General features: G+C 37.7%; 1 protein-coding gene across 1 annotated transcript in view; it reads right to left on the bottom strand.

The window, feature by feature from the left end:
• Positions 1-25,463, bottom strand: part of galnt2 (UDP-N-acetyl-alpha-D-galactosamine:polypeptide N-acetylgalactosaminyltransferase 2) — a 77,031-nt gene that overhangs the window by 20,241 nt on the left and 31,327 nt on the right. Inside the window, exons 2-6 of the mRNA XM_038294583.1 lie at positions 15,862-15,949; positions 9,624-9,777; positions 381-479; positions 231-298; positions 80-145 (exon numbers count right to left, since the gene is read on the bottom strand). Of these exons, the coding sequence (XP_038150511.1) occupies positions 80-145; positions 231-298; positions 381-479; positions 9,624-9,777; positions 15,862-15,949 (475 nt within the window). The remainder of the gene's footprint in view (positions 1-79; positions 146-230; positions 299-380; positions 480-9,623; positions 9,778-15,861; positions 15,950-25,463) is intronic.

The following is a 25,463-nucleotide window of genomic DNA, read 5'->3' as shown; positions in this document are numbered from 1 at the left end:
GAGACAAAACTTTAATCCTGTAGAGAACAGAACAAGCAGTTGAGGTTAATCATCTATTTCGGCCTGTTGTTCACTGTACCTTCTCTGCGGTCGTTCCTGAGGATGCGAACCTTCTCAATCTTGCCCAGAAGAGCTCCATCCTCCGCTGGAACACACACACACGCATAAGCCAGGGCTTTTGTTACTGTCTACTCCCTGATGTTAGGACATGACCGGGATAAATCACTTACGGTTGTCACTGTAGTCGTCAACCAAAATGATCTCTTTGACCAAGTGAGGAGGACTTTTCTTTAAGACACTAAAAAGGAAGAATCATGAAAAAAGGATTAAATCTAAGCCAGCAAAATCAGAAAACAACAGCCTAAGCAGCATAGAGCTACCTGACGACAGTCCGCAGCAGAGCAGAGCGAGCTTCATTATGGAAGGTGATGACAACACTGGAGGCTGGCAGGTCTGACCTCCACTGTTTACTTCTGCAGCTGCACACAGACACAGAAGAAAGGCAAATTAAACAACAAAACACATTTTTTAAAATGCTCTCACAAATACACAAGCTCCTACGCAGAGACATACTGCTGGATGTGCAAGTCAGGCTGTTTAAACAGATAAATGTGATTCTCTTCACAAAGGCATGAATCGAATGCAGCAAAACTGATGCTAAAGAGGCTGAGACCCACAAATCCTGCCTGGACATTAAACCAAAGACTAATGGTGACAAGATACAGTGCAAGACTGGAAGGAGTGGGACCGGTAAACCTGCTTGCCAGGGTACAAAGCCCAGTTCAGATAGAGGATGGTGTTCAGCAGCCACACCTCATGATTATCTGCAGAGGTTTAGTCCGAAAAAAATTATGTCAAATGATGCCATATAAGGTGCCCGGCAAAAGTATTCACGTTTCATCACTTTATATCCACAAACATTTTCAAGGACAGGATACAGAGAGAAAGCTAAGACGCAAAGGCAGTAAAGGTCAATATGTAATGTAAATCCCTTTATTGTCCCACAAGAAATTTGTTCTCTGCATCTTAACCCATCCCCTGGAGGAGTAGTTAGCCATTGGTAGGCATCCGGTGAGCAATCAGGGTTTAAGGGTTTTGCTGAAGAACCCCGAGTGGAGGCTGTGGGGATTGTACCGGGTACTTATAACCTTCTCAGAGCATAAGCACAGTGCTCTAACAAATAGGCCAACACAAGTGCAAAAATTGAAACATTTTTACTTTGAATGAAAAAATCTCTTTGTGGTAAGAAAAATTCATGCCTAGTTCGAGATCAATGTCGTCATGGAAACCTCCCGCTGAAGCATCTGGATACAATGATTTCCTGACAGCACACAAGGAAAAGGTATTGGCCAGTGGATGTGCCAAGAAGCAGGCTGCAAGAACTCCAAAACAAAATTATGTAATTTTGTTCTTGCAGGCTTGGCTGGGTGAAAACCTTCTCTGATCTTACACAAAATTAAAAGGCCTCAACTCTGCAGAGAGTTCACAGATTAGCTACATAAAAGAAGCACTGCAAACCAGGCAATCCTGCAAAGTAAGCATTGAGTTTTCTCTCGGGCCTTTCAGGAGGGAGTACAGCAAAAAACAACCTAAGTAATAAAAGCCATTAGATTTAAAGATGCTAAAAGCTGCATTTCAGAGAGTCAGGAGGGTCATATCTATCTGATGCAATATCTTATATTTCATTGGTAGAAGGGTTGCATGAAAGGAAAGCAAACTATAAAACTGCTGGATCCAGCGATTTCCTATTAATAAAGAATCCCTAAATACCTCTGCAGTGTTTATGATCAAACAGATCAGGGATAAAGCTGTGGAGAACATAATTCATCCCAGCTCTCATTTATCCAGAACAAAACATTGATATTTAGATATACGGTTTGAATAAATGTAATAAAAACTTCAAACAGGTGTGGATACTCTTGCAAGGAACTACATGAGTCTTCCAAATATCACAACTAAGCTACCCTTTGCAATTTATGCTCCCCCGGCCATCGACTGATGACCTTTGTCTCTGATGGACTCACTGATCATTTGCCTTGAGAATCTTAAATCCCCCTCGGCTGGTTTCAGGGATCGCCTTGATTATTTTTCAGACGCTCTAACTTGCCCCCCCGTGAAAGGCTGCTGTTGAGTGTTTGAACATCAAGTCCTCTATCCCAGCAATACATAAGTCAGAGCAGCATTAGCTTTTAAACCGCCTCCATTAGTCTTTAAGGAAAACCTGGTAAAGAAATCACAGCTCTGCCGAAATCTTTGCCAAACCTAAAAACACTTTTGATCTCATCATCTAAGCCCAATGACTCGGGATTAGTATCAACAATAAGGTCAAATTTAAATTCAGGAGAGTCTTAACAATCAGCACTGATGCACATTGTCCAAACAACCCATCAGCATTGGATCAATGGGACACACGTCCCACGGCTGTCAGTGGGCTAATGGCTCTGACACTGACCCAGGTCAATATATGAGCAAATGGTGATGGTTGTGTTTACACAACAGGCAAAGATAAAGAAAAAAAATGACTAAGCACATCTTGACAGACACTGGCTTAAAACTACTGAATGGATCTAATGACCGACTCTGGTCACATTAGAAAGCAGTTATACTTTATTTTAAAAGAGAAGGTTATCTACTGATATTTTGTATTTAAGTAGTAAAAACAAGCTAATTTCAGTGAATTAACCATAAATATCACTGGTTTCCCCAAATATTCAGCAGTACTAAAAATTAGCTGGAGGATGATGCAAAAACTCCCATCGCTGAAGATTAAAGCAAGAAACAGACCCCCTGTCATCATAATCATGATGCATACAGAGTGAGAGCATGAAATAAAGCCTGATGGGAAAATGTGATAGCTCAACATGAAACCTTAGAGCATCGCAGAAAAAATTAACTCAAAAGTGTTTCAAAAACAGAGTAAGAACATCTAATCATGAAGGATCAGCAACATAATCCGGTTTTTGTTATTTTTCTTTCTGCATCTGAGAAGACTAAACGCAGCTTTACAACTGATATGTCCACGCTACATGAAACCAATGCATAAGGAGGTATTGGTGTGTGAGCATGAGAGTAGAGATGGAAACCTGACTAACAGAGTAACATTACAAAGAGTGTAGGTTTTGGTAAGCAAAAGTTTTCCATAAAAAAACAAAGATTTCGCTTTTCTTCCTGAGAAGATTTTAGGCACGTTGCCAATGAGGACATTTTCAGCTTTATCTAACTGGATAAAAAATAAATACCAAGGTAGAAAAATTTTCCCCCAAAAAACACAACCAGAGATGGAGGGTAGAACTATTATATTTAGGGCTGCAACTAACAATATAATTTTTCGATTAATAATCGGTTTCTTAAAGAAGATTGTTTAAAAACTTAAACAAGATGAAACTAAAACTTTTCCACTTAAGGACTTCTGGATAAGGCATACTGACAGATTAAAACTTTTTATTTATTTATCTTAAATTCAAAATGTTTATATATATATATATATTTTTTTTTTTTTTTTTTGATATAATTACTTCCCTAAGTGGGTTGCTCTGTCAGCTAAAGGCATGTTTTGGAGTCTCTATAGCAGTTAACGATTAATCCATTACTAAATTAGTTGATGATTACTTCAATCATCGAATAATCCAATTAATTGTTTCAGCGCTAATTATATAATAATGCTTACTATACACTGACTGTGGTGGATGATCCTCCCACCACCACATCGTGTTAGTATTTTCTTTTCTTGCTTTATATTATATTACAATTTATGTTTAAGTTGGTTATTTTAGACAGGTATTTTCTAATGGGTGCACACTTTAGTTAATGTCTGTCTGCAGGGCCGGTTCTAGCCCTTTGGTTGCCCTAGGCGAGATTGAGTTTGAGTAAAAACACTTTTAACCATCTGTAAGGACACTTAGGTAAAGTATAACTAAAAAACTGGATTGAATCATTGAATTAATTTATTTCAGACAATTAACAAATTTAACACACATTAAACAAATATTAAATAAATCAATTTCAGAAATTACCAAATAACAATAAAAAATAATAAATTTAAGAAATTCTTCAACCAAGGACTACATAAAAAAGTAATTGATAAACATTAAATTAAATTTTCTGTTCCAGTTCAATTAAATCATTTGAACATAAATAGAAATGAGATAAACAAAATTTTCCTCTAAATAAAATATATCAGGTATATTTACCCTGATTTCTGACATTGATTAGTGATTAAAGAAAGGATTAACCCTCTACAAACAAAAGCGCTTTTATGAATACCATTACAAAATTAAAAGTTTGAAGTTGTTGTTTTTTTTGTTGTTCACATATTCTATGATGAACAGCCATAACTTCATATATTTTGATGATTATTTGTACATCCCTTTTGAATACTCAATGCAGATAATCACTACAAAATATTTTATTTATATTAGTATCTTCTACCCATTCTCAAGCTAATAATATAGCACATAATTCTGCTGCATATATACTGAGAAAAAAATGATGTCAACATTAGGGATGGGGATCGTTAATATTTATTGATATCGATACCTTTATCGATACTCCTTATCGATCCGAGTCTTTATCGATACCACTATCGATACTTTTCTGTTATTTGGTGGAAAGACGATGCAACAAAATTTTTTTAACAGAACTGGTATTGCTTCTATTGCTTAACAAGTGAGCATAACAAAAACGTTTCTAGCCTTCAATAAACATGGCTAATGTAATAGGCCACTTCGAAATGACATAAAACTAACTAGAATATATTTTCACAATTGTTGGTTAATGTATTGTCTACTGTCACTTTTCATCATGTTTTTAGTGATTAGGAAAATATTTAACAAATAAATAATTGTATTTTAAATTAAATGTAATTTTTAATAAATGTTGGCATCAGTAGTTTAATTATATATAGAGCAATATACAACTGTATTACTCATGTTTCTCGCCAAAAACAAAATTTCCCGTTTTCTTTACGTTACACTTGAACGCATCATGATAACCTAATTGTCGTTTTACTGAGCCAATCTGAACACATCATCACGCAGCACATCTGAAACTTTATTTACTTTTCAAGCTAACTAGCTTGTATGCTTCCGATTACAAGACGGATTTCACAATTAATATTTTTAACTGACCGGACAAGCTACAAAGTCTGTGTGCGTTTACCAGTGGTACTCTGAGTGGATGATGAAGATGGCCCGACTGCAGCGGCAGGAGGAGGAGTCTTTTCCGTTCAGCCATTCTCGAGTCGCGAGCAAAGTTAAGTGCCAGTTCACTTGTTTTACTTTTAATATCTGTTTGCTTACAATTTCATTCCAAAATATTGGTGTACATGCTGCAGTGATTGACGTCACGACTTCCGGGTTGGAGGGCGCTTGAAAAGTGATCAGAATCTTTTCCGATTTTCTCTTAAATGTGAAAAAATAAATAAAAAAACGGTGGTATATTTATTTGTTGATATTTTGCTATTTATATATACGTAAGGTTAAGTCAAACTGACGGACGCTTCATAACCGGTTTAATTCGCTTTTTTTTCTGATGATTAATGGGAAGTAAGCCTAAGGGCGACGCTAGAGGGCGCCCCCAACACATTTGTCGCCCTAGGCAATTGCCTAGCTCGCCTATAGCAATCGCCGGCCCTGTCTGTCTGAATAGTTTATTTACACTTGTTCTTTTGTTTGAGGTGCTGCTGATGCAAACCAGCTGGAGGAGGAAACCTGGAGTGTACCATTTTTGAAAGACTGACGGGGGAGACTTGTTTCAAGAAGTTTTCAATTAGTTTGTCACTTAAATATTCACTTATTGTTTCTGCTAAGTAAAAGTTAGTTTTGCTTTATTTGTTTCATAGAATGGTAAATTTTGTATTTATTGGTTCTTTTGTTATGTTGTGCCTCCCTCATTTTGTCGACTTGGGTTACTCCATCCCTTTTTAAGCAGCCTTTAGTTCTTTGTTTGCAGGTCAGTTTTTTGTTTGAGTTGGATCCTCAGTTGACCTCCGTTAAGTTGGGCCCAGATTCATGTTATTTTGTATTTAAGTTATTTTATATTGCTTTTTAGCCTTTGTTAACCATTTTTACACAATTGAATGGAAACAATTTTTCAAATTTTGAACACCTTTTGTCCTTATTTAAGTTTGGTCCCTCACAGTGACCAAAGTGTGTATCTTCTAAGAAACTGCAAGTGGCGTCCTGACTGAAAGCTAACAGTCCACAGAGGACTAAGGGACCAGGGTAATCATGTTCAAAAGGTTCTGGCAAGCATAATGGATATATACAGAGGAAAACCTTCCACTAAGCAGGTACTACTGAATCAAGAGACCAGTTTGAGAGAAAAAAAGGCTATTTTATCAACTCTAATAAATTTGGACAGAAAAGCAAAGCTAAAATGTAAATATTTTACTTTAGAATCCACAAAATGCACAATTGACTGACATTTAGGGAAAAAATGCTTTGTGAAATAATAAAAAAAAATGATTCCAATGCCTCATTGCAATTTTACATGTGGTTTTGGCAATTTTCTAAGAATCATGTTTATTGAACCAATAAAGGAAAAGATGAGTCCATGAAACCACCAAGCTCCAAATGTCTCCTGGCTCTATATTTTGTCTTTATACTGTAAACAGTATACTGTAAAGGAAAACACAGCGTCCCAGGTTCTTCTAGCGGTTTAATATGATGACATGTTGAGAACTATTTGGCCCTTTACAGGAGACTTATCAGGATCACACTGTGTTTGCAACAGTTCTGCCCATCAAATTGCTTTTTTTGCAGGCAAAACCGAGCTTACAGAATAGGAACAATACAGGTGCTGGTCATAAAATTAGAATATCATGAAAAAGTAGATTGATTTCAGTAATTCCATTTAAAAAGTGAAACTTGTATATTATATTCATACATTACATACAAACTCATATATTTCAGATGTTTATTTTGTTTAATTTTGATGATTACAAATGACAACAAATGAAAATCTCAAATTCATCATATCAGAAAATTAGAATATTACTGAAGACCAATAAAAACAAAGGATTTATAGAAATGTTGGCCAACTGAAAAGTATGAACATGAAAAGTATGAGCATGTACAGCACTCAGTATTTAGTTGGGCCTCCTTTGGCCTGTATTACTGCAGCAATGCGGCGTGGCATGGAGTCGATCAGTCTGTGGCACTGCTCAGGTGTTATGATAGCCCAGGTTGCTCTAATAGTGGCTTTTAGCTCTTCTGAATTGTTGGGTCTGGTGTATTGCATCTTCTTCTTCACAATACCCCATAGATTTTCTATGGGGTTAAGGTCAGGAGAGTTTGCTGGCCAATTAAGAACAGGGATACCATGGTCCTTCAACCAGGTACTGGTAGCTTTGGCACTGTGTGCAGGTGCCAAGTCCTGTTGGAAAATGAAATCTGCATCTCCAAAAAGTTGGTCAGCTGCAGGAAGCATGAAGTGCTCTAAAACTTCCTGGTATGTGGCTGCGTTGACCCTGGACCTCAGAAAACACAATGGACCAACACCAGCAGATGACATGGCACCCCAAACCATCACTGACTGTGGAAACTTTACACTGGACTTCAAGCAACGTGGATGAAGTGCCTCTCTTCTTTTCCTCCAGACTCTGGGACCTTGATTTCCAAAGGAAATGCAAAATTTACTTTCATCAGAGAACATGACTTTGGACCACTCACCAGCAGTCCAGTCCTGTTTCTCTTTAGCCCAGGCAAGACGCTTCTGACGCTGTCTGTGGTTCAAGAGTGGCTTGACACAAGGAATGCGACAGCAGAAACCCATGTCTTTCATACGTCTGTGTGTGGTGGTTCTTGAAGCACTCACTCCAGCTGCAGTCCACTCTTTGTGAATCTCCCCCACATTTTTGAAGGGGTTTTGTTTCACAATCCTCTCCAGGGTGCGGTTATCTCTCTTGCTTGTACACTTTTTTCGACCACATCTTTTCCTTCCCTTCGCCTCTCTATTAATGTGCTTGGACACTGAGCTCTGTGAACAGCCAGCCTCTTTAGCGATGACCTTTTGTGTCTTGCCCTCCTTGTGCAAGGTGTCGATGGTCGTCTTTTGGACAACTGTCAAGTCAGCAGTCTTCCCCATGATTGTGTAGCCTATAGAACTAGACTGAAAGACCATTTAAAGGCTTTTGCAGGTGGTTTGAGTTAATTAGCTGATTAGAGTGTGGCACCAGGGGCCATCAATTTTGAACCTTTTCACAATATTCTAATTTTCTGATATGATGAATTTGAGATTTTCATTTGTTGTCATTTGTAATCATCAAAATTAAACAAAATAAACATCTGAAATATATGAGTTTGTATGTAATGTATGAATATAATATACAAGTTTCACTTTTTAAATGGAATTACTGAAATCAATCTACTTTTTCATGATATTCTAATTTTATGACCAGCACCTGTATGTTCAATTGCTTCCTTAAAACAGTTTTATTATGACAAAAATAACTGAAATCTGGACAAAAGCTTTACATTTACCAAAAACATTTCAATTTTCACTGCCTAGCTTCCAACTCTAGAGTTTAACACCCATGATTTACACCAAGCAACAAGGGAGGAAGCACAGATGCCCAAACCAACTCTGGAGGGGCTGCAGAGATCTGACGCTTTTTACAAATCTGTTGTCTTTTGTTGCAGATGCAACATATTCAGTTTGCACTTAGTCACCAGGCATGTAGATGGCTAAATTTTCTAATCTACATGCAAAACATGATGCTGTGTGAGGGATAAATTAGCCCACATTATCACTCTGAACAGTCTCTCCAAAGATCAGGCACAGTGAAGGCAGCGTTATGCTGTGGGGATGTTCTTCGTTAAGACAGGGAGAGAGATATTCAGCTGAAAATCTGTTATCAACAGATGCCACATACAAGGTTGTTTTACAAATAATTGAATTATTGGGGCTTAAAGCAAAAGCACATTTTCAAGTGTTTTTATTTCTTTTATAAAACATGTATAATTCTCTCTATATCTGTGTTGATCTTGATAAAATCACAATAAATGATCTGGATGTTTGTCGCTCTATCATGAAAAAGTGAGGAAAAGATGAGGAAACAAATATTTTGTAAGTCACTGCATGTAAGAATACTGATTTCATATCTGGTTATGAAAAGTGACTTTTTCCTTTTTAAATGAGCATACTAGTTTACAGAGGAGTAAAGTCATCATTACGCTTTTTGACTTCAAATTAAAGGGCAAGGGATTCAGAAGTATAGAGGTCAGCCTAGCAAATACTTTGAGCCTAAAACTGTTTAACAAGAACAGTTGATTTAAATTCCAATCTGGAGAGATGAATGGCATTTTGGCTTATTAACAGATTATTTCCTCAGATTAATTCAGTCGATGTTATGCCAGATCATTTCTCCCCCTCTTCCAAACCGAACAATCTGAGGTCATGGGGATGTGTATGCATGTATGGTTGTGGGACTCTGGATTTATCTCAGACAACAATGGAGGGTGTTCCCAGGAGATCTTATCCAGTCTGGTACCGATTAGTCAAGCTGACAGGCGACAAAGAATGGCATGAAGACATGCAATCACACACGCAGCAGATGTAATTAACAGGAAAGCCGAGGTGCCCCTGGGGCTCTCGTTTGTATTTTCTTCACAGCAGCAACTTACTGGTCATGTCTCGTATCGGGAACAGAACGGTCCATTTGCAGCTTGTCACTCTCCACCTGGTTGAACTTGTTTCTTGCATAAGGATCCTGACCGGGTCGGACCAATGTGGCTCCGATGTACAGGTTCTGGTTGAAATCCTGCCACCGCACCTTACCTGTACACAAAAAAGAATACATAGAAATGATGGACAAATCAGAGAAGATGTGTCAATATCCTTGAGCAGTTTAACAGATGATTCATCCAGGAGGTAAAGCCAAAGCTCCAGGGGGCTCATTTACCATAGTTAAGTTCAATGTTCACGATTAAACAGTAAAATAGTGGGAAAAACAAACATAAATGACATAGCTCTATAAGGGGGATACCTCTGCTGCTAGAAATCAATTGATGCAGGTTTTTTAAGGCTGTACCGATTATTTTCACATTAGTGTGACTCTTCCCTGATATATTCAATGATAAAAGACATAGACACTCCAGTTTAAACAATAAAAACAAAAATAAAAACATTTAGTAATGAATAAAGCTCAACATCAATGGATAGGAAATGGGAGGAATCGGCAAAGCATGCGCTTTAAGTGACAGTAAAGCGTCACTAGACCTTTTCAGCATCCGTTAACCTTTATAATGTTCATATTTTTAATGTTATGCAAAGACCACTGTATTGATATCTGCTGAATCATCAAAGGTATATTACAGGAAGTATATTTAAAGGAGAAGTTCGGTTTTTAACACTTTTAGCCCATTTTCTGTAGTGTCCAAGATGAAATCGAATGATCGACACCAAAATTTTGACAATTGGTCCTGTCTCTGCTTTTTGGCTCATTTAGAATCCACCCCTGGCTGCTTTAGAATGGCTTCCATAGAGCATGTCCGATAATGTCCTTAAAACAACCTTAAACGTTCTTTTTTAAAAATATGCTACTCACCGGGTCGTCAGCGCTGTTCAATGACGTTCCAAAAAAAGTTTCGTAAAGAAAAACGTTCCTGTAGTGTTTTATTTAGCATTTTGTAAATCCCATTGAGTTCTGTTGGAATAGTCAATATTCCCCTGCCACTGGAAACGGAAATGGGGCCTGTTTACACAGTTGTAGTCTTTTCGCTTCACTCTGTGTACTCCGACGTCGAGAATCAAGAATCCACCTTTCGTATTCCATTTTCAGAGTTTTTTAAAGTGTTTAACAGAGACGTTAGGACCTCGACGTCGGAGTACACAGAGTGAAGCGAAAAGACTACAACTGTGTAAACAGGCCCCATTTCCGTTTCCGGTGGCAGGGGAATATTGACTATTCCAACAGAACTCAATGGGATTTACAAAATGCTAAATAAAACACTACAGGAACGTTTTTTCTTCACGAAACTTTTTTAGGAACGTCATTGAACAGCGCTGACGACACGCTGAGTAGCATATTTAAAAAAAAGAACGTTTAAGGTTGTTTTGAGGACATTATCGGACATGCTCTATGGAAGCCATTCTAAAGCAGCCAGGGGTGGATTCTAAATGAGCCAAAAAGCAGAGACAGGACCTATTGTCAAAATTTTGGTGTCGATCATTCGATTTCATCCTGGACACTACAGAAAATGGGCTAAAAGTGTTAAAAACCGAACTTCTCCTTTAATAACAAGAAACCTTTGTGAAAAATGTATAATAACTGATAAGGTATGAATATTATATAACACTACGTAACTTTTAGCCACCAGGGGCACTAGACCTGTAGCTTCCAGGTTTAGTCCTTGAAAGCAACTGTCAACACTGCAATGTCGCAACATTAAACAGTCTCCCCTGTTTTTGGAATCTGACAGCAGACTACCGGTACTAAGATTAAGCTATTTGGTTTGAATGACAAAAAAAATAAATAAATGTGTGGCATTTATAGTAAAAAAAAAACAGTATAAACACCTGGAGAGAAAAAAAAAATACAAAAAAAAACGGATTCAGTTTTAAAATACTGTTAGATAAACAAACTGCCAGAGACTGTCACTAAACCTAAAAAGCGTGCTCTGTGTTGGACGGTGGGAATAAGAAATGCAGGCAGTGGGCCGCCTGATGTAAGGTTGCTTCAAGTGTGGCAGCAGAGGGCAGACTGCTTCCAGCTGAGGCTCAACGAGGCTAAAAGCCAGAGCTCAGCGAGGCTGACAGGTAATTTATGCATGAATATGCTGAGCAGGGTTCAGGACTCAGAGCCAGAACACTGTGGTTCAGCTCCAAGAGAACATACATCATATTCTGCTGTAAGTCGGAGGGGAAAAAAAGGCTTTCATTTGCACATTTACTGCAGATTTAAATAAACAAACCAAGAAAGTGGGGTTTATTTTGAAGAACACACCTCTGTGTATTCAGGTGCAGTCTGATAGGATTATAAGGATCAATGTGCTGCAGACAGATTTGTCACATTTAATTTCACAGTTTAATACAGATTAAGGGCACACAGCAAACAACCCATTAGTGCGGTTTAGCTGCTGGTTACTAGTCATCCCTTTGCATAGGTGGGGGTGTACGCCAAAAAACAAAAGAAGCAAACCCCTCTCTGAGGAAAAGACTCTTTTATGTCTGGCATGATAATTAGAAGAATTAACTACTAGAGATATTGTTACTAGAGGTGGGACCATGTCATTATTATCTATGTCATGAGGAAGTCTCAAATCCAAGGGTTTAAAGTTCAGGTCTTTAGCTTCCATCTGTCTCTGTGACCTTTAGCCTCCTAAACACCAGCACCGGTGTAAATTGTGACAATCTAATAACTTATACTAGTTACCTACAATAGAGGAACTATAAACAAGTGGAATAATATCAAATATTGCATTTTAGAAGTACATGATATCAGGAATATGTGTAATTGTGATGTTATTGTTGAATATAGTGATGAACATTAACCCACATTCTCCAGGTTGTTTTCCTTTCCTTGAGTAGAGAAAAGGAAATTATCTAAAGAACTAAATTTGGTCCGATATCAAACAAATAAATGTATATCGAAATATATCAGCCTGCATCTAAAGTCGCAGATATAAGCAATCTGATAGAAACAGTCTGCTTCTGTTTATGACCCGTTGGTTTATGATAAATGGATCAGCTGTTCTGATTCCCCTTGTTATTGACTACTGTTCTCTACTTGAGTAATATTACTCTATCAAACCTTTTCTAACATTCTATAAATGAGCATAACGTGCTCATTTACTAAACTAAGGGAACTAAAAGAATTGTATCGGGGCATTCCTACTAAAGAATAATCTCTTATAATAATAATTATATAATATATAAAAAATAATAAAAGAGATTATAATATAATAATCTCTGTATTGCAAACATCTGTAACCGTGGGTCCCCACAATGTAGTACATTTTACAAACTGCTGCCCCCTAGGGCTGGGTAAAAAAATTAGATTTTGAATCGATTCCTTACATTTTTGCAAAATCGATGTCTAGGGAATAAGATTGATTAGTTTTATAGTGACGCGCGTGACGTTCACATTCAAATGAGCAGGAAAGATGCACTCAAGATTACTTTAAGCCAGACAGCTGCAAATATAGCCAATAGGTTGACTGAAACATTAACAAATGGGGGTTGACCGGCAAACACCCTGTAGTTGTTACAGACAACGCTGCAAATACGGTTTGTGCAGAGGAGATAATGCAGCTCATGCATGTCTGCTGTGTCCCCGCTATGTCACATCTGCTTGCTCGAGTGAGGCTTAACTTTGTCACTTTTCACAAAGTTTGCACTTACAAGACAGTTTTCTTCACATCTCAAGTTTAAACTGTCTGATTTACAAGTTTGCACTTTGTGTTAAATGTGACAGGAAAAAAAAATACATAAGTATTTTGAAACACAGTTGAACCACTTTCATTATTGTAAAAACAGGTCGAATCGAAATTAATCGATTTAGAACTGTATGAATCAAAATCGAATCGATTCAGGACTTTGGCGAAAATACCCAGCCCTACTGCCCCCACATTGTGGGTAAAACAAGACCACTCCTGCAGACAGTTTCCAGGTCAATGTCTACCTTTCTCCTGCCTCTCCAGCTCAGTTTTTTTTTTAAAACAAAGAAATAAATCTCTGAAAAAAATAATGAAATCAGGTGATGCATTTGCATTACAGACGTTTTTTCGACAGGGACAGCTTTGTTTTATGTCCAGCTGATAGAATAAGAAGTAGAATCTTATTGCAGTACTTTAGTTCTTTTTTTTTATTTCAAAATTCCCCTTGAGAAAATATTTTGTTGCTTTTAGCTTTCTGTAAAACTTTAATTCAAATGATACATCAAAATGAAGATACCCACTGCTTTCCAGGGAGGCTTTTTCCCCCATAAGATCTTTTCTAGTTAAAGTAACCGGTTTATCATCTCCTTCACAGTAACTCTGCACCTGTCTCCTTAAGCTGGCTTCTGTTGATAGTCTCCGCTTTTTGAACAGTTTCTCTTTCCTTTTTCTCTATTTAGTGAGCTGCTCCAGACGGCTCCTGCCCACGGGGAGGTTGTATGTTGCAACTGTTTCTGGAAGTCGTTTGATGCTGTTGTGTTTCCAAGTAATAGTACCAGACATGAAGGATTTATGTCTAGAAATCCTCTGCATATCTTCCCAGAATGACAGCGCTGCCTACCAGCTTAGAGAACGCAAACACTGACGGGATGAGTTTTCATGTCAGCTGCAATGCTCAGCTTCAGAGGGACGCTATCGAAATTAGTTTACAAAATCAGCCAAAACAAAAACATGTTTTTAGGGCAAACGCAATACCTCAAAGCAATGAAATAAAATAGAGCTCAGGCTAACAGAGGAGATGTCAATACCTCGGCTGTCATCACACCTTTAGCAAAACAAACAACACAAGGCATAAACGTCTGAAACATCAGCAAACAGGAGCAGAAGAACCTCTAAAAATAAAAGTTTTATTTTAAAGTTCTTCAGAATTGAATGCCCAATGATCCATTTCTTTCATACAGACCAACACATCCTACTGAGCATTATTACAGAGTTCAGACCGGCTTGTAAACATCTCAAGAAATGGGTAAAAATACACAGGATTTACTTCACACATAGCCTCATCCACTATGTGACTGTCTTTAAGTGTAATTTGATGACATAAGATGGACTTATGAAGTTTTGATTCAGCCTAAAATAACCTTAAGGAATACTAGAAATTATTTAATAAAGTTCATATTGAGTTTTAAAGGTATTTTTAATCACTTTCAGTCATGCCAATATTTATTTTCTAAACTCTTACGGTTGGAGCAAAGCATTACTAAATATAAAAATGATATATTAAGTAATGCTAAATTAAACTGCTTGATTAAACTGCCTCAGCTTGCACTGAATAAAGAATTTAAAGCATAGTATTAAAAACCCAGGCTTTTTGGAAACGTATGACACTGTAACAAATTTGATTTGGTTCATTTATATTTGAAATATTTTCCTGCAAGGAAATCAAGTTCATCTTTACATTTTTCACCTTCTAATCTTTCCATCTTTTAATCTTTAGGCCCCTATTCCTCCATCTCCTTGTTTGTGACCATCTCTCTGCCTATCTTACCAGGTGCATTACTGCTGCATTTGACACAGCAACAATTTCAAGCCTGAATTACCCCTCAAGTCAAAATGTCCCGATTTTTACTTCCAAATAGGATCCCATTTGGGATGGGAGGGAAGAAAGTGTTCAGCAGATGCATGACGCGGTCGTGTGAGGGATGCACACAGGCTGCTGTGGCACTGAGTCTCTGTGATAATGAGAGATCATCAATCAGCCATGTTCTCCCGCCGTTCCTCTCTGTAGTGTACACTAAAGAAGTAGGCTGTTTATACATCTTGGACATAAAAACATACTTATATAAATCACCTAAGTCAAAAACAAACCTGATGCACCATCTATGGTCGTCTGATTATGAACTAGTAGGTATTAACTGCAGCCATCTACTGAACTCCATCCGTCTAAATTCCGACAGTCTTAAGTTGTTCATGTTTTAGAAAACCTCTCCAGGCTGCAGGACAAAAAGCAGAAGTAGATAAACTGTTTGAAGATTTTATTTGAAACTTGCTTGAAAAAAGGAAAATGTCAAAGAAATGTATCTCTGCATCAGCTCATCAGCATGCAACCAAATCTGCTGGTAGTCAGGACATTTCAAAGGCAATGCGAAAGTGAGGTTTAAGAACAAAAATTACAGATTCTAAGAGGGATGATTTTTTAATGCTTTGTTTTCCCTATCTACAGTTAGAGCTCAGGTGGGCTGATATGAGGAGGTGTAGTTCCCACCTGGCGGCAGGGCGTCGATGGTGTGGGCCTTCTCATCTGCACTCTGAGGTCTACCGCGGATAGACGAGTAACTAGAGCTCCACTCATCCTGAAAGCAAACAAAAGAAAAAAAATAACAGAGATTTTTCGATTAGACCTTTCCAAAACACATGAAATACACATATATATATACACACATGCATTTTATACAATGTTTATTGTTCTTTTTAGCTGTTTGTAGTGAAAATCTGAGTAAAACATGAAGAGTGAGGGATAAATGCAGAGCATGAGGGAATATTCATACCATCTGAACCCTTTTACATCTTTTACTCTACTTCATTTCTTTTTTCTTGAGACGTTGTGTCAGTGAAACCTGTGATACAACTATCACTAAAGCTCAACTCTTATAATTCAACCAGGCAGACAGCTGTTGAAAACATTTATCGGCTTGAATGGTTTCTCCCTTTGAGGGCATTTCTGTATTTTACTCATCTTCATTTCAGCTCTGATCATTACTGGAGAAAAGCCACTTGATACTCCTCAATACCATGAATCACTCAGGCATAAAAATGGCCCCCAGCTCTTCTGATAGCGCTTGGGTCCTTGGACTCTTGACTATAATTAAAAAGTAAATCATCCATTTTGTCATCACTTCAGTCATCAAGCCCTCAGTCAGTAAATGCAATAGGTTTCACCTCATTCACCATTTAATGCAGTCATGAAAAAAGAACCAATCCACCTCTTAGGGTTATCCTTATTTGACCAATAAGGATAAAATCTCTAAAGCTTTTTCAGTTTCAGCCGTCGCTTTGCGAGGTTTTCTTGGCTGACACCTTTACCATCTACCATTATTATTACACGGCCCTCAATCTTTGCATTCACATTAAAAACCAGCAGATCGATGAGAGAGGCAAAGCAATTAGTACCATTCATTCCCTGTTCCACCTGCTGCCCTCCGTTTAATAAAACTGCAGGTGAACTTTCTTGTTTTTTACTCTGTAGCTCATTTTCACCTTCACCCCCTTCCAAATGCTTTATCGATCCATTCTTTTTCTTTTTACCGCTACAGCACGATTAAATGTCACCACAGCAGCATTAATCAGGTATTTACTTACACCTCAGAGAAATTATTTTCTTCTCTATATTTAGCTCAAGCATTTTCAAGCCTTTTTTATGCCAAGAAGAGAGGAAAAAAAGCCTCGCTTTTATTTCCCTCTCTGTGGAAAATCTCCATGCCCACTCTGTCCTAAAACCACCACGATTACCAAGTCTGGAATCCAAGATTCAGAACAACCGTACATCAAAAAGTTTACACAGACATAATGACTATGAGTGTTGGGGAAAGATGAGTCAGATGGTAAATGCTCAGCATGGCATGGAAATAAAGCTGTTAGGATTCTTCAGAGTCAGCCTTTTTTTTGGAAAACAGGAGAAACATGAAGCTTCAAGCAATGAGCTAACTTTGTAGAAAATGTTAATGCTTAAAATATCACAATTGGAATATCAAACCTTTATTACACAGGTAAAGATATTAACCACGATAAATATAAAACCTGAGCTTCCTTATAGTCTCGTTAGTTGTCAATAATTTAAATTTATTGATCTCACATTGGAGAAATTTACCTCTTCCTTTAACCAATCCGCTTGGGGAGCAGTGGGCTGCCAAGGTGCTGTGCCTGGGGACTAATCAGGGGTTAAAGCTCTTTTTGTGTAGGGTCCCTCAGTGGCAGTCAGTGGGAGTGGGGCTCCAACTCAGAACCTCTGGATTCCAAGCTCTATGCCCTAACCGCTAGGCTGCTAGCTCCACTTAAAGCAATTTGATTTTAAAGAAAACAATTTCCTATGTCGCTTTGATCAATTATTTATATATTTATATATATTTATTGATCATTTCTGCTTACGGTGATGATTTTGGCTCACAGCTGATGTGCACAGAATAAAAGTTCAGTTTATTAACTTCCATCTGAAAATCCAGAAGTTAATCTGCTTGTTTTTTCATGTCTCAAGATGAACTTTCTTTTTCCATCAAATAGCTGAGTTGTGTCTTTAACTCCCTGGAAACCTTTCTGCCCTTAGCTCAGCCAAATTACACAGGGATCTGCACATTAAATCTCCATTGTAGAAACACCTCTTCTCGTTAAGATGTCTATTAAAAAACTTTGCACGAGTGCAAAAACCAAAGCACAAAGCTAATCTGTGCAGGACCAAACAGTGCATTCAGTCCTGGCATGTAGCTTTCTATAAGGTCTTTACTACGTTTGAAGAGAGAGCAAAAAAAAGCTGAACGCCTTTTCTTTTATGCAGCGAGTTTTCAGTGAAGGAGCCTGAGTTGGGAGCCTTTTTTTATCATATAAAAAAAAAAAACAAGCTGTGACTAATAGTGTTAGCTCTGCTTTTGTTGATTGTCAGTAAATGATGACTGTGTTAAAACAAGCCTGCAGCATTAACACTGGGACCCTGGGAGCGACACAGCTAAATGGCATTCAGCCACTCCAAATTAATTATTTACTCATCCTGCTGCGACCTTCAGCCTGCCTTTAGTGTAGTTTGCCAGACGTGCAATCCAGAAGCAAAACTCCTGCACATTAAAAACCTCACTCAACTCAAGAGCTTCAAGTCATCATTACTGGCTTGTTTGACAAAGAAGCGAAGCCAAAAACGGGGCAAGACGACTGTGACTAACAGTAGTTAATCTTGTAATCACTGGATCAGCCTGTGAAAGTAAAGAAACTAAGAACAAGAGATGCAGCAAAAAACAATATCCAATTGTGAGCTCAGCATCAAAGATTTCTGGTTATCACAGATCAACACTGAGAGCAACTGGACAGAAAACACAGGAAGGTAAAACCGGCACTTTAACTACATGTGGATTCTAGGAATACTGCTGATTTGAAGAAGGTTGAAAAGAACAACAACAGGGATCAGAAACAGCGAGGTTATATTGTTGACACTCAGCATGTGAACAGTGCAGAACTCATCTGCCTCTGGCCTGACTGACATAATGCTTTATCATGAACAGCCTAATCCTTAGAAATCACAAGGAAAAATGTTTAAACAATTTTAAAGTGATTTTATTTTTATTAAATGCATCTTCATGCAGCAGTCACTTTCCTATGGAAGTCAGAACTCCCATCATCCCTTTATAGCGGACTCAGTGAAATACTTAATACCTAATTTTACGCTAAAAGTGTCACTGGAGGACACTCTTAGCTTAAGGTGCTAGAACAAATACTACGGTATATATATCTATATATATATAGATATATATGTTCACTGTAGTCTTGTGCCAATTACATTTTAAAATAGAGCTGTATCTTAAAAATGACAAAGTTTGTTTTTCTTACTGGTGCATTGATGTGATTGAATTATTTGTTATTCATTATTTGACGCACTGATGTATATCAGCCTAATGTGCAGACAGATGTACAAAATTAAAATCTAATTTGCTCCATATGAGACAGATATTAATATTAGGCACTTTAAAAACATTCCCAGAGATTTTAAGAGTTGGCATCTACAACATCCTGGAAAAGAAATAAGAATATATAACACTGTTCTAATGTCTGTGGCGAATAATACGTTTTCTTTTTTTCTTTTTTTTATGTGATTTGCACTATTTTGGCCCTAAAAGATTATTGTTCTCTTCCCAGCTTGTTTGGATTTTCCTTCTTTTGAAAGCTGCTGGATTGTTTTTCTGCCTGTTTTTTAATATCTCTCTGATGCCTTTGTTTATTTCTGCACTAAGTGTTGAATGGACACCATTTAACACGAAGAGGAAAAAATGTAGGGTGATATTCCCACAGCTACTTAGCAGGCATCATGATGCAGAACAGATCTACCATATGTGGGGGGGTTTAACCACTAAATATGCACGTGAGGATTTGTTCTCTCTACATCCCAACTGACTGTCATCTTATCTGAGCATCTGATAGCAAGAAAAATCCACACTAATCTGACCACATCCGCCCATAGATTACAGCAGATACAAGTCAAAAGTTCACTAGAGACAGACAGAGCCCCCACACAGAGCTATGAGGCAAAAGAGACGGGAACATGACTGCTGAGCCTTCACACAGAAACCAAATCCACATACGTTTAGTTGGAAAGGGGAGAGAGGAAAGGCATAGATAAAAGAAAGCCAAAAGAAATCCTGTTTGCCATAAAAACATGGAAGAAGGTTCTCTTCGGGAGTGAAAGTAACACATCTGTTTCAATGTCCAGAGAAAAACACGGTGGTGGTGGAATCATGCTGTGGTGTTGGTAGGGTTCCTAACCCACAGAGCACTCTGAGGTTTACAGTAGAAGCCATTCAAAATGGCCCTTCCCAGTCAAAAGCCAGCCGGATGACAGCAAAATCCCCTCCAACTTCCAGCCCCTGGCCTTCTCATTAGCGTGCATATTTTTTTACTCTGACTGCACCCTTTCACTGAATTACAGGGTCTGACCAGGAGATAACACTTCTCTTTAGATCTTAATGTCGACAAATAATGACAGAAAGAATATTTTAGCACAAAGATAGATGTTTAAAAAGGAATCGTAGGGGACTAGCCAAGGACCAGCCAAATTTTGAATGACTACTACTGTATTTACTGTGTGATCTGGAATCAGACACACCCCTCCATTATGCCAGTTAGGATAAAACACCTTCACTTACAAATAATCAAAATAATGAAATTTAATTTAAAGAAATGTATAACTGTAAGAACAAAAGTTACAATTTCCATAAAGCAAACAAAGGCTCAATTTGAAATGTATAAAGCGGCTCAGCATTCACACACTCAACCTAAACAAACCAGATTAAACAATCTGAAATGACGGGCTGTGCCAATGATTGAATTTTCTCTGTAGATTAAATCTAACACAGCAGCACTAGCTAACTAACAGGACATAAACTGGGAGGTCACAACAACACTGTTGGACAAAACTGAACAAATGCTAGAGCAAATGTTCCACATTAAGTATTTCTTGCAGTTATTTTTATTTTCTCATTATTTAAAATTAAATGCAAAAAATGGGAAAGGTTTATATTTTATTTCAGAAGAACATTCTCTGAAATATTATCTAAATGAGTGAGAGATAAAGCAAAAACAAATCAAGTATCAACAGCTTTCTTAATGCTGCAGTTAAAAATTGTACTGTAACTTAATATTCTCAAAATGTTGGAATAAAAAATTTTAATTATTGAAGCTTTATTTGTCATCAGCCTAATCAAAAACACATAAATTAAACATGGGAGGCATGTATTAGTTAAAAAAAGGCGAGAAAAGGATTGCAATGGGTAAAAAGACCAATCATGATATTCACTTCATCTTTAGCAGGATGCAGGCTGAGATTGCATGAAAACAGTCTCCAATACCAGCTCCTATCTTGCTGCTTCACAATTAGTGAATTAGGGATGTCGGAAAAAATCGTTTCGTCGATATATCATGATTTTAGACTCCCGGATATAATATCGACTTTTCAGTTCGAATCATCGATTTTTACCTAAAAAGATTAGGGAAAATGGAACCTGGCAGATAGAGCTGTGGAGCCCTTTAGCTGTGCAGCACAGCACCATATCTGTAGTTGGGGCAGTCACAGTGGAAGACGTGGACTGACTCACACCTCAAACAACATGGATACCAAAATGACTAAATGATATATCTTCTGATGAACATTTACAGCACTTTTTTATCTATTCATTTCATTTTGATATCTGTGAAAATTATTGCTATATATAGTGATATTACAATATTGTGATAATATCATATCATGACCCAAGTATCGTGACGCGTATCGTATCGAAAAACCTATGCCAAAACTCACCCCTATTTACAATCTGGTTCAAGTTTTATATATGCTCTTTTCTAACATGCTTTTTCTTCCCACTCAGCTTTCCATCCACATGCTTGAACACAGCACCTTGAATAGCTTCCTCCTTAAGGAACGATATCTTGAAGCCTTGCAGAGTTATTCTTTTTCTCCATCTTGGATCAAATTATTATATAGAAGCATTTTACATTTGTTGTTTAAAATCATCTGAAGATGGTAGTTTCAGACTCTGATTTACGGCGTGATATAACATGTGTTAATACAACTAAGCCCACAGAGGGAAATTGTCATGTGCCATCTGTTGAAGGCATTCAGCTGCAGGCTGATTTTTTCCACTGAGGTTCAGCCCTGATGACATCCAGCATCTGCCTTGCTAAAGGCCCCATATGTAAGACAGCAGAACCAGCTCTCAGTCTGCTGATATCCAGCCTAAGGCCGACTCTAACTTCAACCACAATGTGAACACAATCACAAACTGTGTCTCCCTGTGAGAATCAAACCACAGCTTTCCTGAGAAAAGGTTCCCTAAACAAGAGACTGTTGGGTTTTGGGTTTTTTCTGTTGCCACTTTAACTAAACGGAGGATGTGTTTAACCGGCCTGTCTGCTCAGATAAACATCAAAAAACTTCTCGGGAAATTAAAAATATAGACCATAATCGATATCCATCAATTCTCGTCTTTGTTTCAGATGATATAAGAAGAATTTATGGAAATCAAATGTCCTCTTTGATCCAAACACGGGATCCCAATACAAGACCAAGGAGGATAAATCAATCTCCACAGAACTTCATCTGCACTCAGATACACTTTTTCAGAGATGTAAGGACTGCAAAACAACTTTAATACTGGAAATCAAAGAGTTTAATGCAATACAAGCATAGAGGCTTGGTCTGTGTTTATTTCTCCAATAGAAACTATACTGGGCACAAATGTATTTATTTTGCTCAGTAGTTTTTGTCAAATTTCACAAGCCTGGTTAAAGAACTGTTGACTGAAATAAGGTTAAAGAACTGTTGACTGAAATAAGTTTCATTTGGAGTCTTTGTTGATGTACATTTATATTTTGAAGGAAAGTTGTGAATTTATTCCATATCTGGTAAAGAATGTCTGAGTTTGAATCACTCTTTCATCTATTGCCCTAATACCACCGGCAAACTGAAAATGATTTGATTAAATATTAAATAACAGATGGATTTAACAGCATATTTGTACAGGATGCTGCTGATGTAGGCAAGTGGAAATAGATAAATTTCATAAACAGACTTTGGATAGATGACAAACTTTAGCTGCTAACCTTCAGCTTGGACCTTAATAATAATTAATCACGCTCCAAAATGTAAGTGGAGTCACAACACAGGGAGCATGCTGTGCATTTTCTGCACGATTGACAATGCTGTCTCTGTGTATGTTAACAGGCAGCAAGCACTTTATTAATACCCCTAATTCAGGCTCCCGCAGTGACATTGCCCCCTTCCATTTCCCTCCCAAGGTCATCCTGAAATTTGTTTGTAGAAGAGAGGAAAGAATCTAGAACAAGTCACATTTTCCCCCTCTTTAATCACAGCTCCGTCCTCAGGCTTACACACACACTCGAACACTGAGCATCTCCTGGCAGAGACTCAACTTGAGAGATGAAAGAGGAGAAAGGAAGCATGTTGCTGGAAACAAGGCCTCAGAAACAGCTGTAAGTGGGGTGTCATTACGCAGCGGGATGGAGAAGGTTACAGAAAGGAGGCAGAGGCAAGCTGCCGGCGTCTTATTCTGCAAGATAGATTCCAGAGCTTAAAATTGCTGCATCTAACTGTGTTTATGCCCCTTTGGCAGCGAATGTAATTGGATAAAATAACTGACAGATGACAGGGTTTTCCTCCCTTCTTCTTCTTTCTTCTAACTTGATTTTATTTTAACAAATCTCTCACCAACTCTCAACTTTCTGCCTGCCACCTTCTTAATCTCACTTTAAGCTTTTCACTCCCTGATTTAGCTCTCTTCAAGATGTTGCAACATCCAGAGCTACCTGATAAAACACCTAAATATGTTATAAAAAACATGGTAATACATCCTGGGAGTGAGAAAGTAGGGCTTTGAAAACATCTCCGCTAATCGCATCATGCCAGATTTTGCTTTATATAACTGATCCTAGTTAAATATTGCTGTAAGGAAATACAGCAAAACAAAGTGAACTTTTTTCACCTTTCGTGAGAAAAATGAGGAGCAGAAGAAAACAATACAGCTGAGGACAGAAGGAAGCAGTGAGGCATTTTATCAAGTAGGTGTACAAACCACCTGGACTGTGTGATACGTTTGTTGTTAGAAGAATTCCTTTCATTATGTTAAAAGTTAATTACGCCCGGCTGATAAACCGGACTTTTCTCGTTACCGTCATTCACTACGATAACCGGTGACAATTTTCCCATGCTGGTAAAAGAAATGAACTTAATTCTGCCGTTTTTTTTCCTGTGTGCAATCTCCTTGTGTAATCACGTGACTCCACCTGTACAGTCAGACAGAGCGCAAACAAAGCATGGCGGATTAACCCAGTGAAGAAATGGCTAACACAGCTGTAGACAAAACAATATCAGTTAATCCAGTGATATAGTTCCCCAAAAAAATCTGTAATTTGGAAATATCTTGGGTTCCACAAAGAGGATGTAGAGCGAAATAACGCAAAATGCAAAGTTTGCATTGTGGAGACTGTCAGGACTGCCCAACGTACCGGTAATACATCCAACCTCTTCCACCACTTTAAACACAACCACGCTGTTGAGTTTGAGACGTGCAAAAGGCTCCCTTAAAGGAATAGTAGAGGAATAATAGATGCATTTGAGATATCAAAAAAGTACTCCAGAGTGTTGTTCAGCATGGGGGTGAGTAGAAAATGAAGGCTAATCATGTTTTGGGTGTACTATTCCTTTAAGCTTGCACAAAATTTTTTAGAAGAGGTAACATTGTTCTCCTGTTCAACAGACGTTGTTGAACGCTTCAACTTGAATGTTTACATTACTTTTTTGTTTAATTGAGAGAAATCTGTAATGTAATTTGGTCAATAAATTAATGAAAAATAGATCAGTTGCATTTTCTGCACCTGCTATTATTTTCAGAGAGATGGGGCATTTTTCGTGCATTTATCGTTATCGGGGTAAATCTCCCCAATTTATCTTAATATTGATTTATGGTCATGTCGCCCAGCCCTAGTCCTAATCTTTACACTTGGGAAAGTAAAATAGGATGCATGCTGAAAAGGTTTGAGAGCTGTTTTCTAAACCAAGTTACAGGTGAGACAGGTTAACAGATGACTTCTCTTTAGAAATAGTTTGAGTTTAACTATGAGCAAGTCTGAGAGAATCTTAATCATTCTAAAACACCTATTATGCAAACAATCTTATATAAAAATGCAGTTATTAACTGCACATTCATTGTGCATTTGGTCCCATATATATATATATATATATATATATATATATATATATATATATATATATATATATATATATATATATATATATATATATATATATATATATATATATATATATACACTATATTGCCAAAAGTATTTGCTCACCTGCCTTGACTCACATATGAGCTTAAGTGACATCCCGTTCCTAATCCATAGGGTTCAATATGACGTCGGTCCACCCTTTGCAGCTAGAACAGCTTCAACTCTTCTGGGAAGGCTGTCCACAAGGTTTAGGAGTGTGTTTATGGGAATTTTTGACCATTCTTCCAGAAGCGCATTTGTGAGGTCGCACACTGATGTTGGACGAGAAGGCCTGGCTCTCAGTCTCCGCTCTAATTCATCCCAAAGGTG

The sequence above is a fragment of the Cyprinodon tularosa genome, unplaced genomic scaffold, assembly GCF_016077235.1.
Source record: "Cyprinodon tularosa strain WSP-4 unplaced genomic scaffold, ASM1607723v1 ctg342, whole genome shotgun sequence".
Lineage (NCBI taxonomy): Eukaryota > Metazoa > Chordata > Actinopteri > Cyprinodontiformes > Cyprinodontidae > Cyprinodon > Cyprinodon tularosa.
This window is presented reverse-complemented; position numbering and strand designations above follow the sequence as displayed.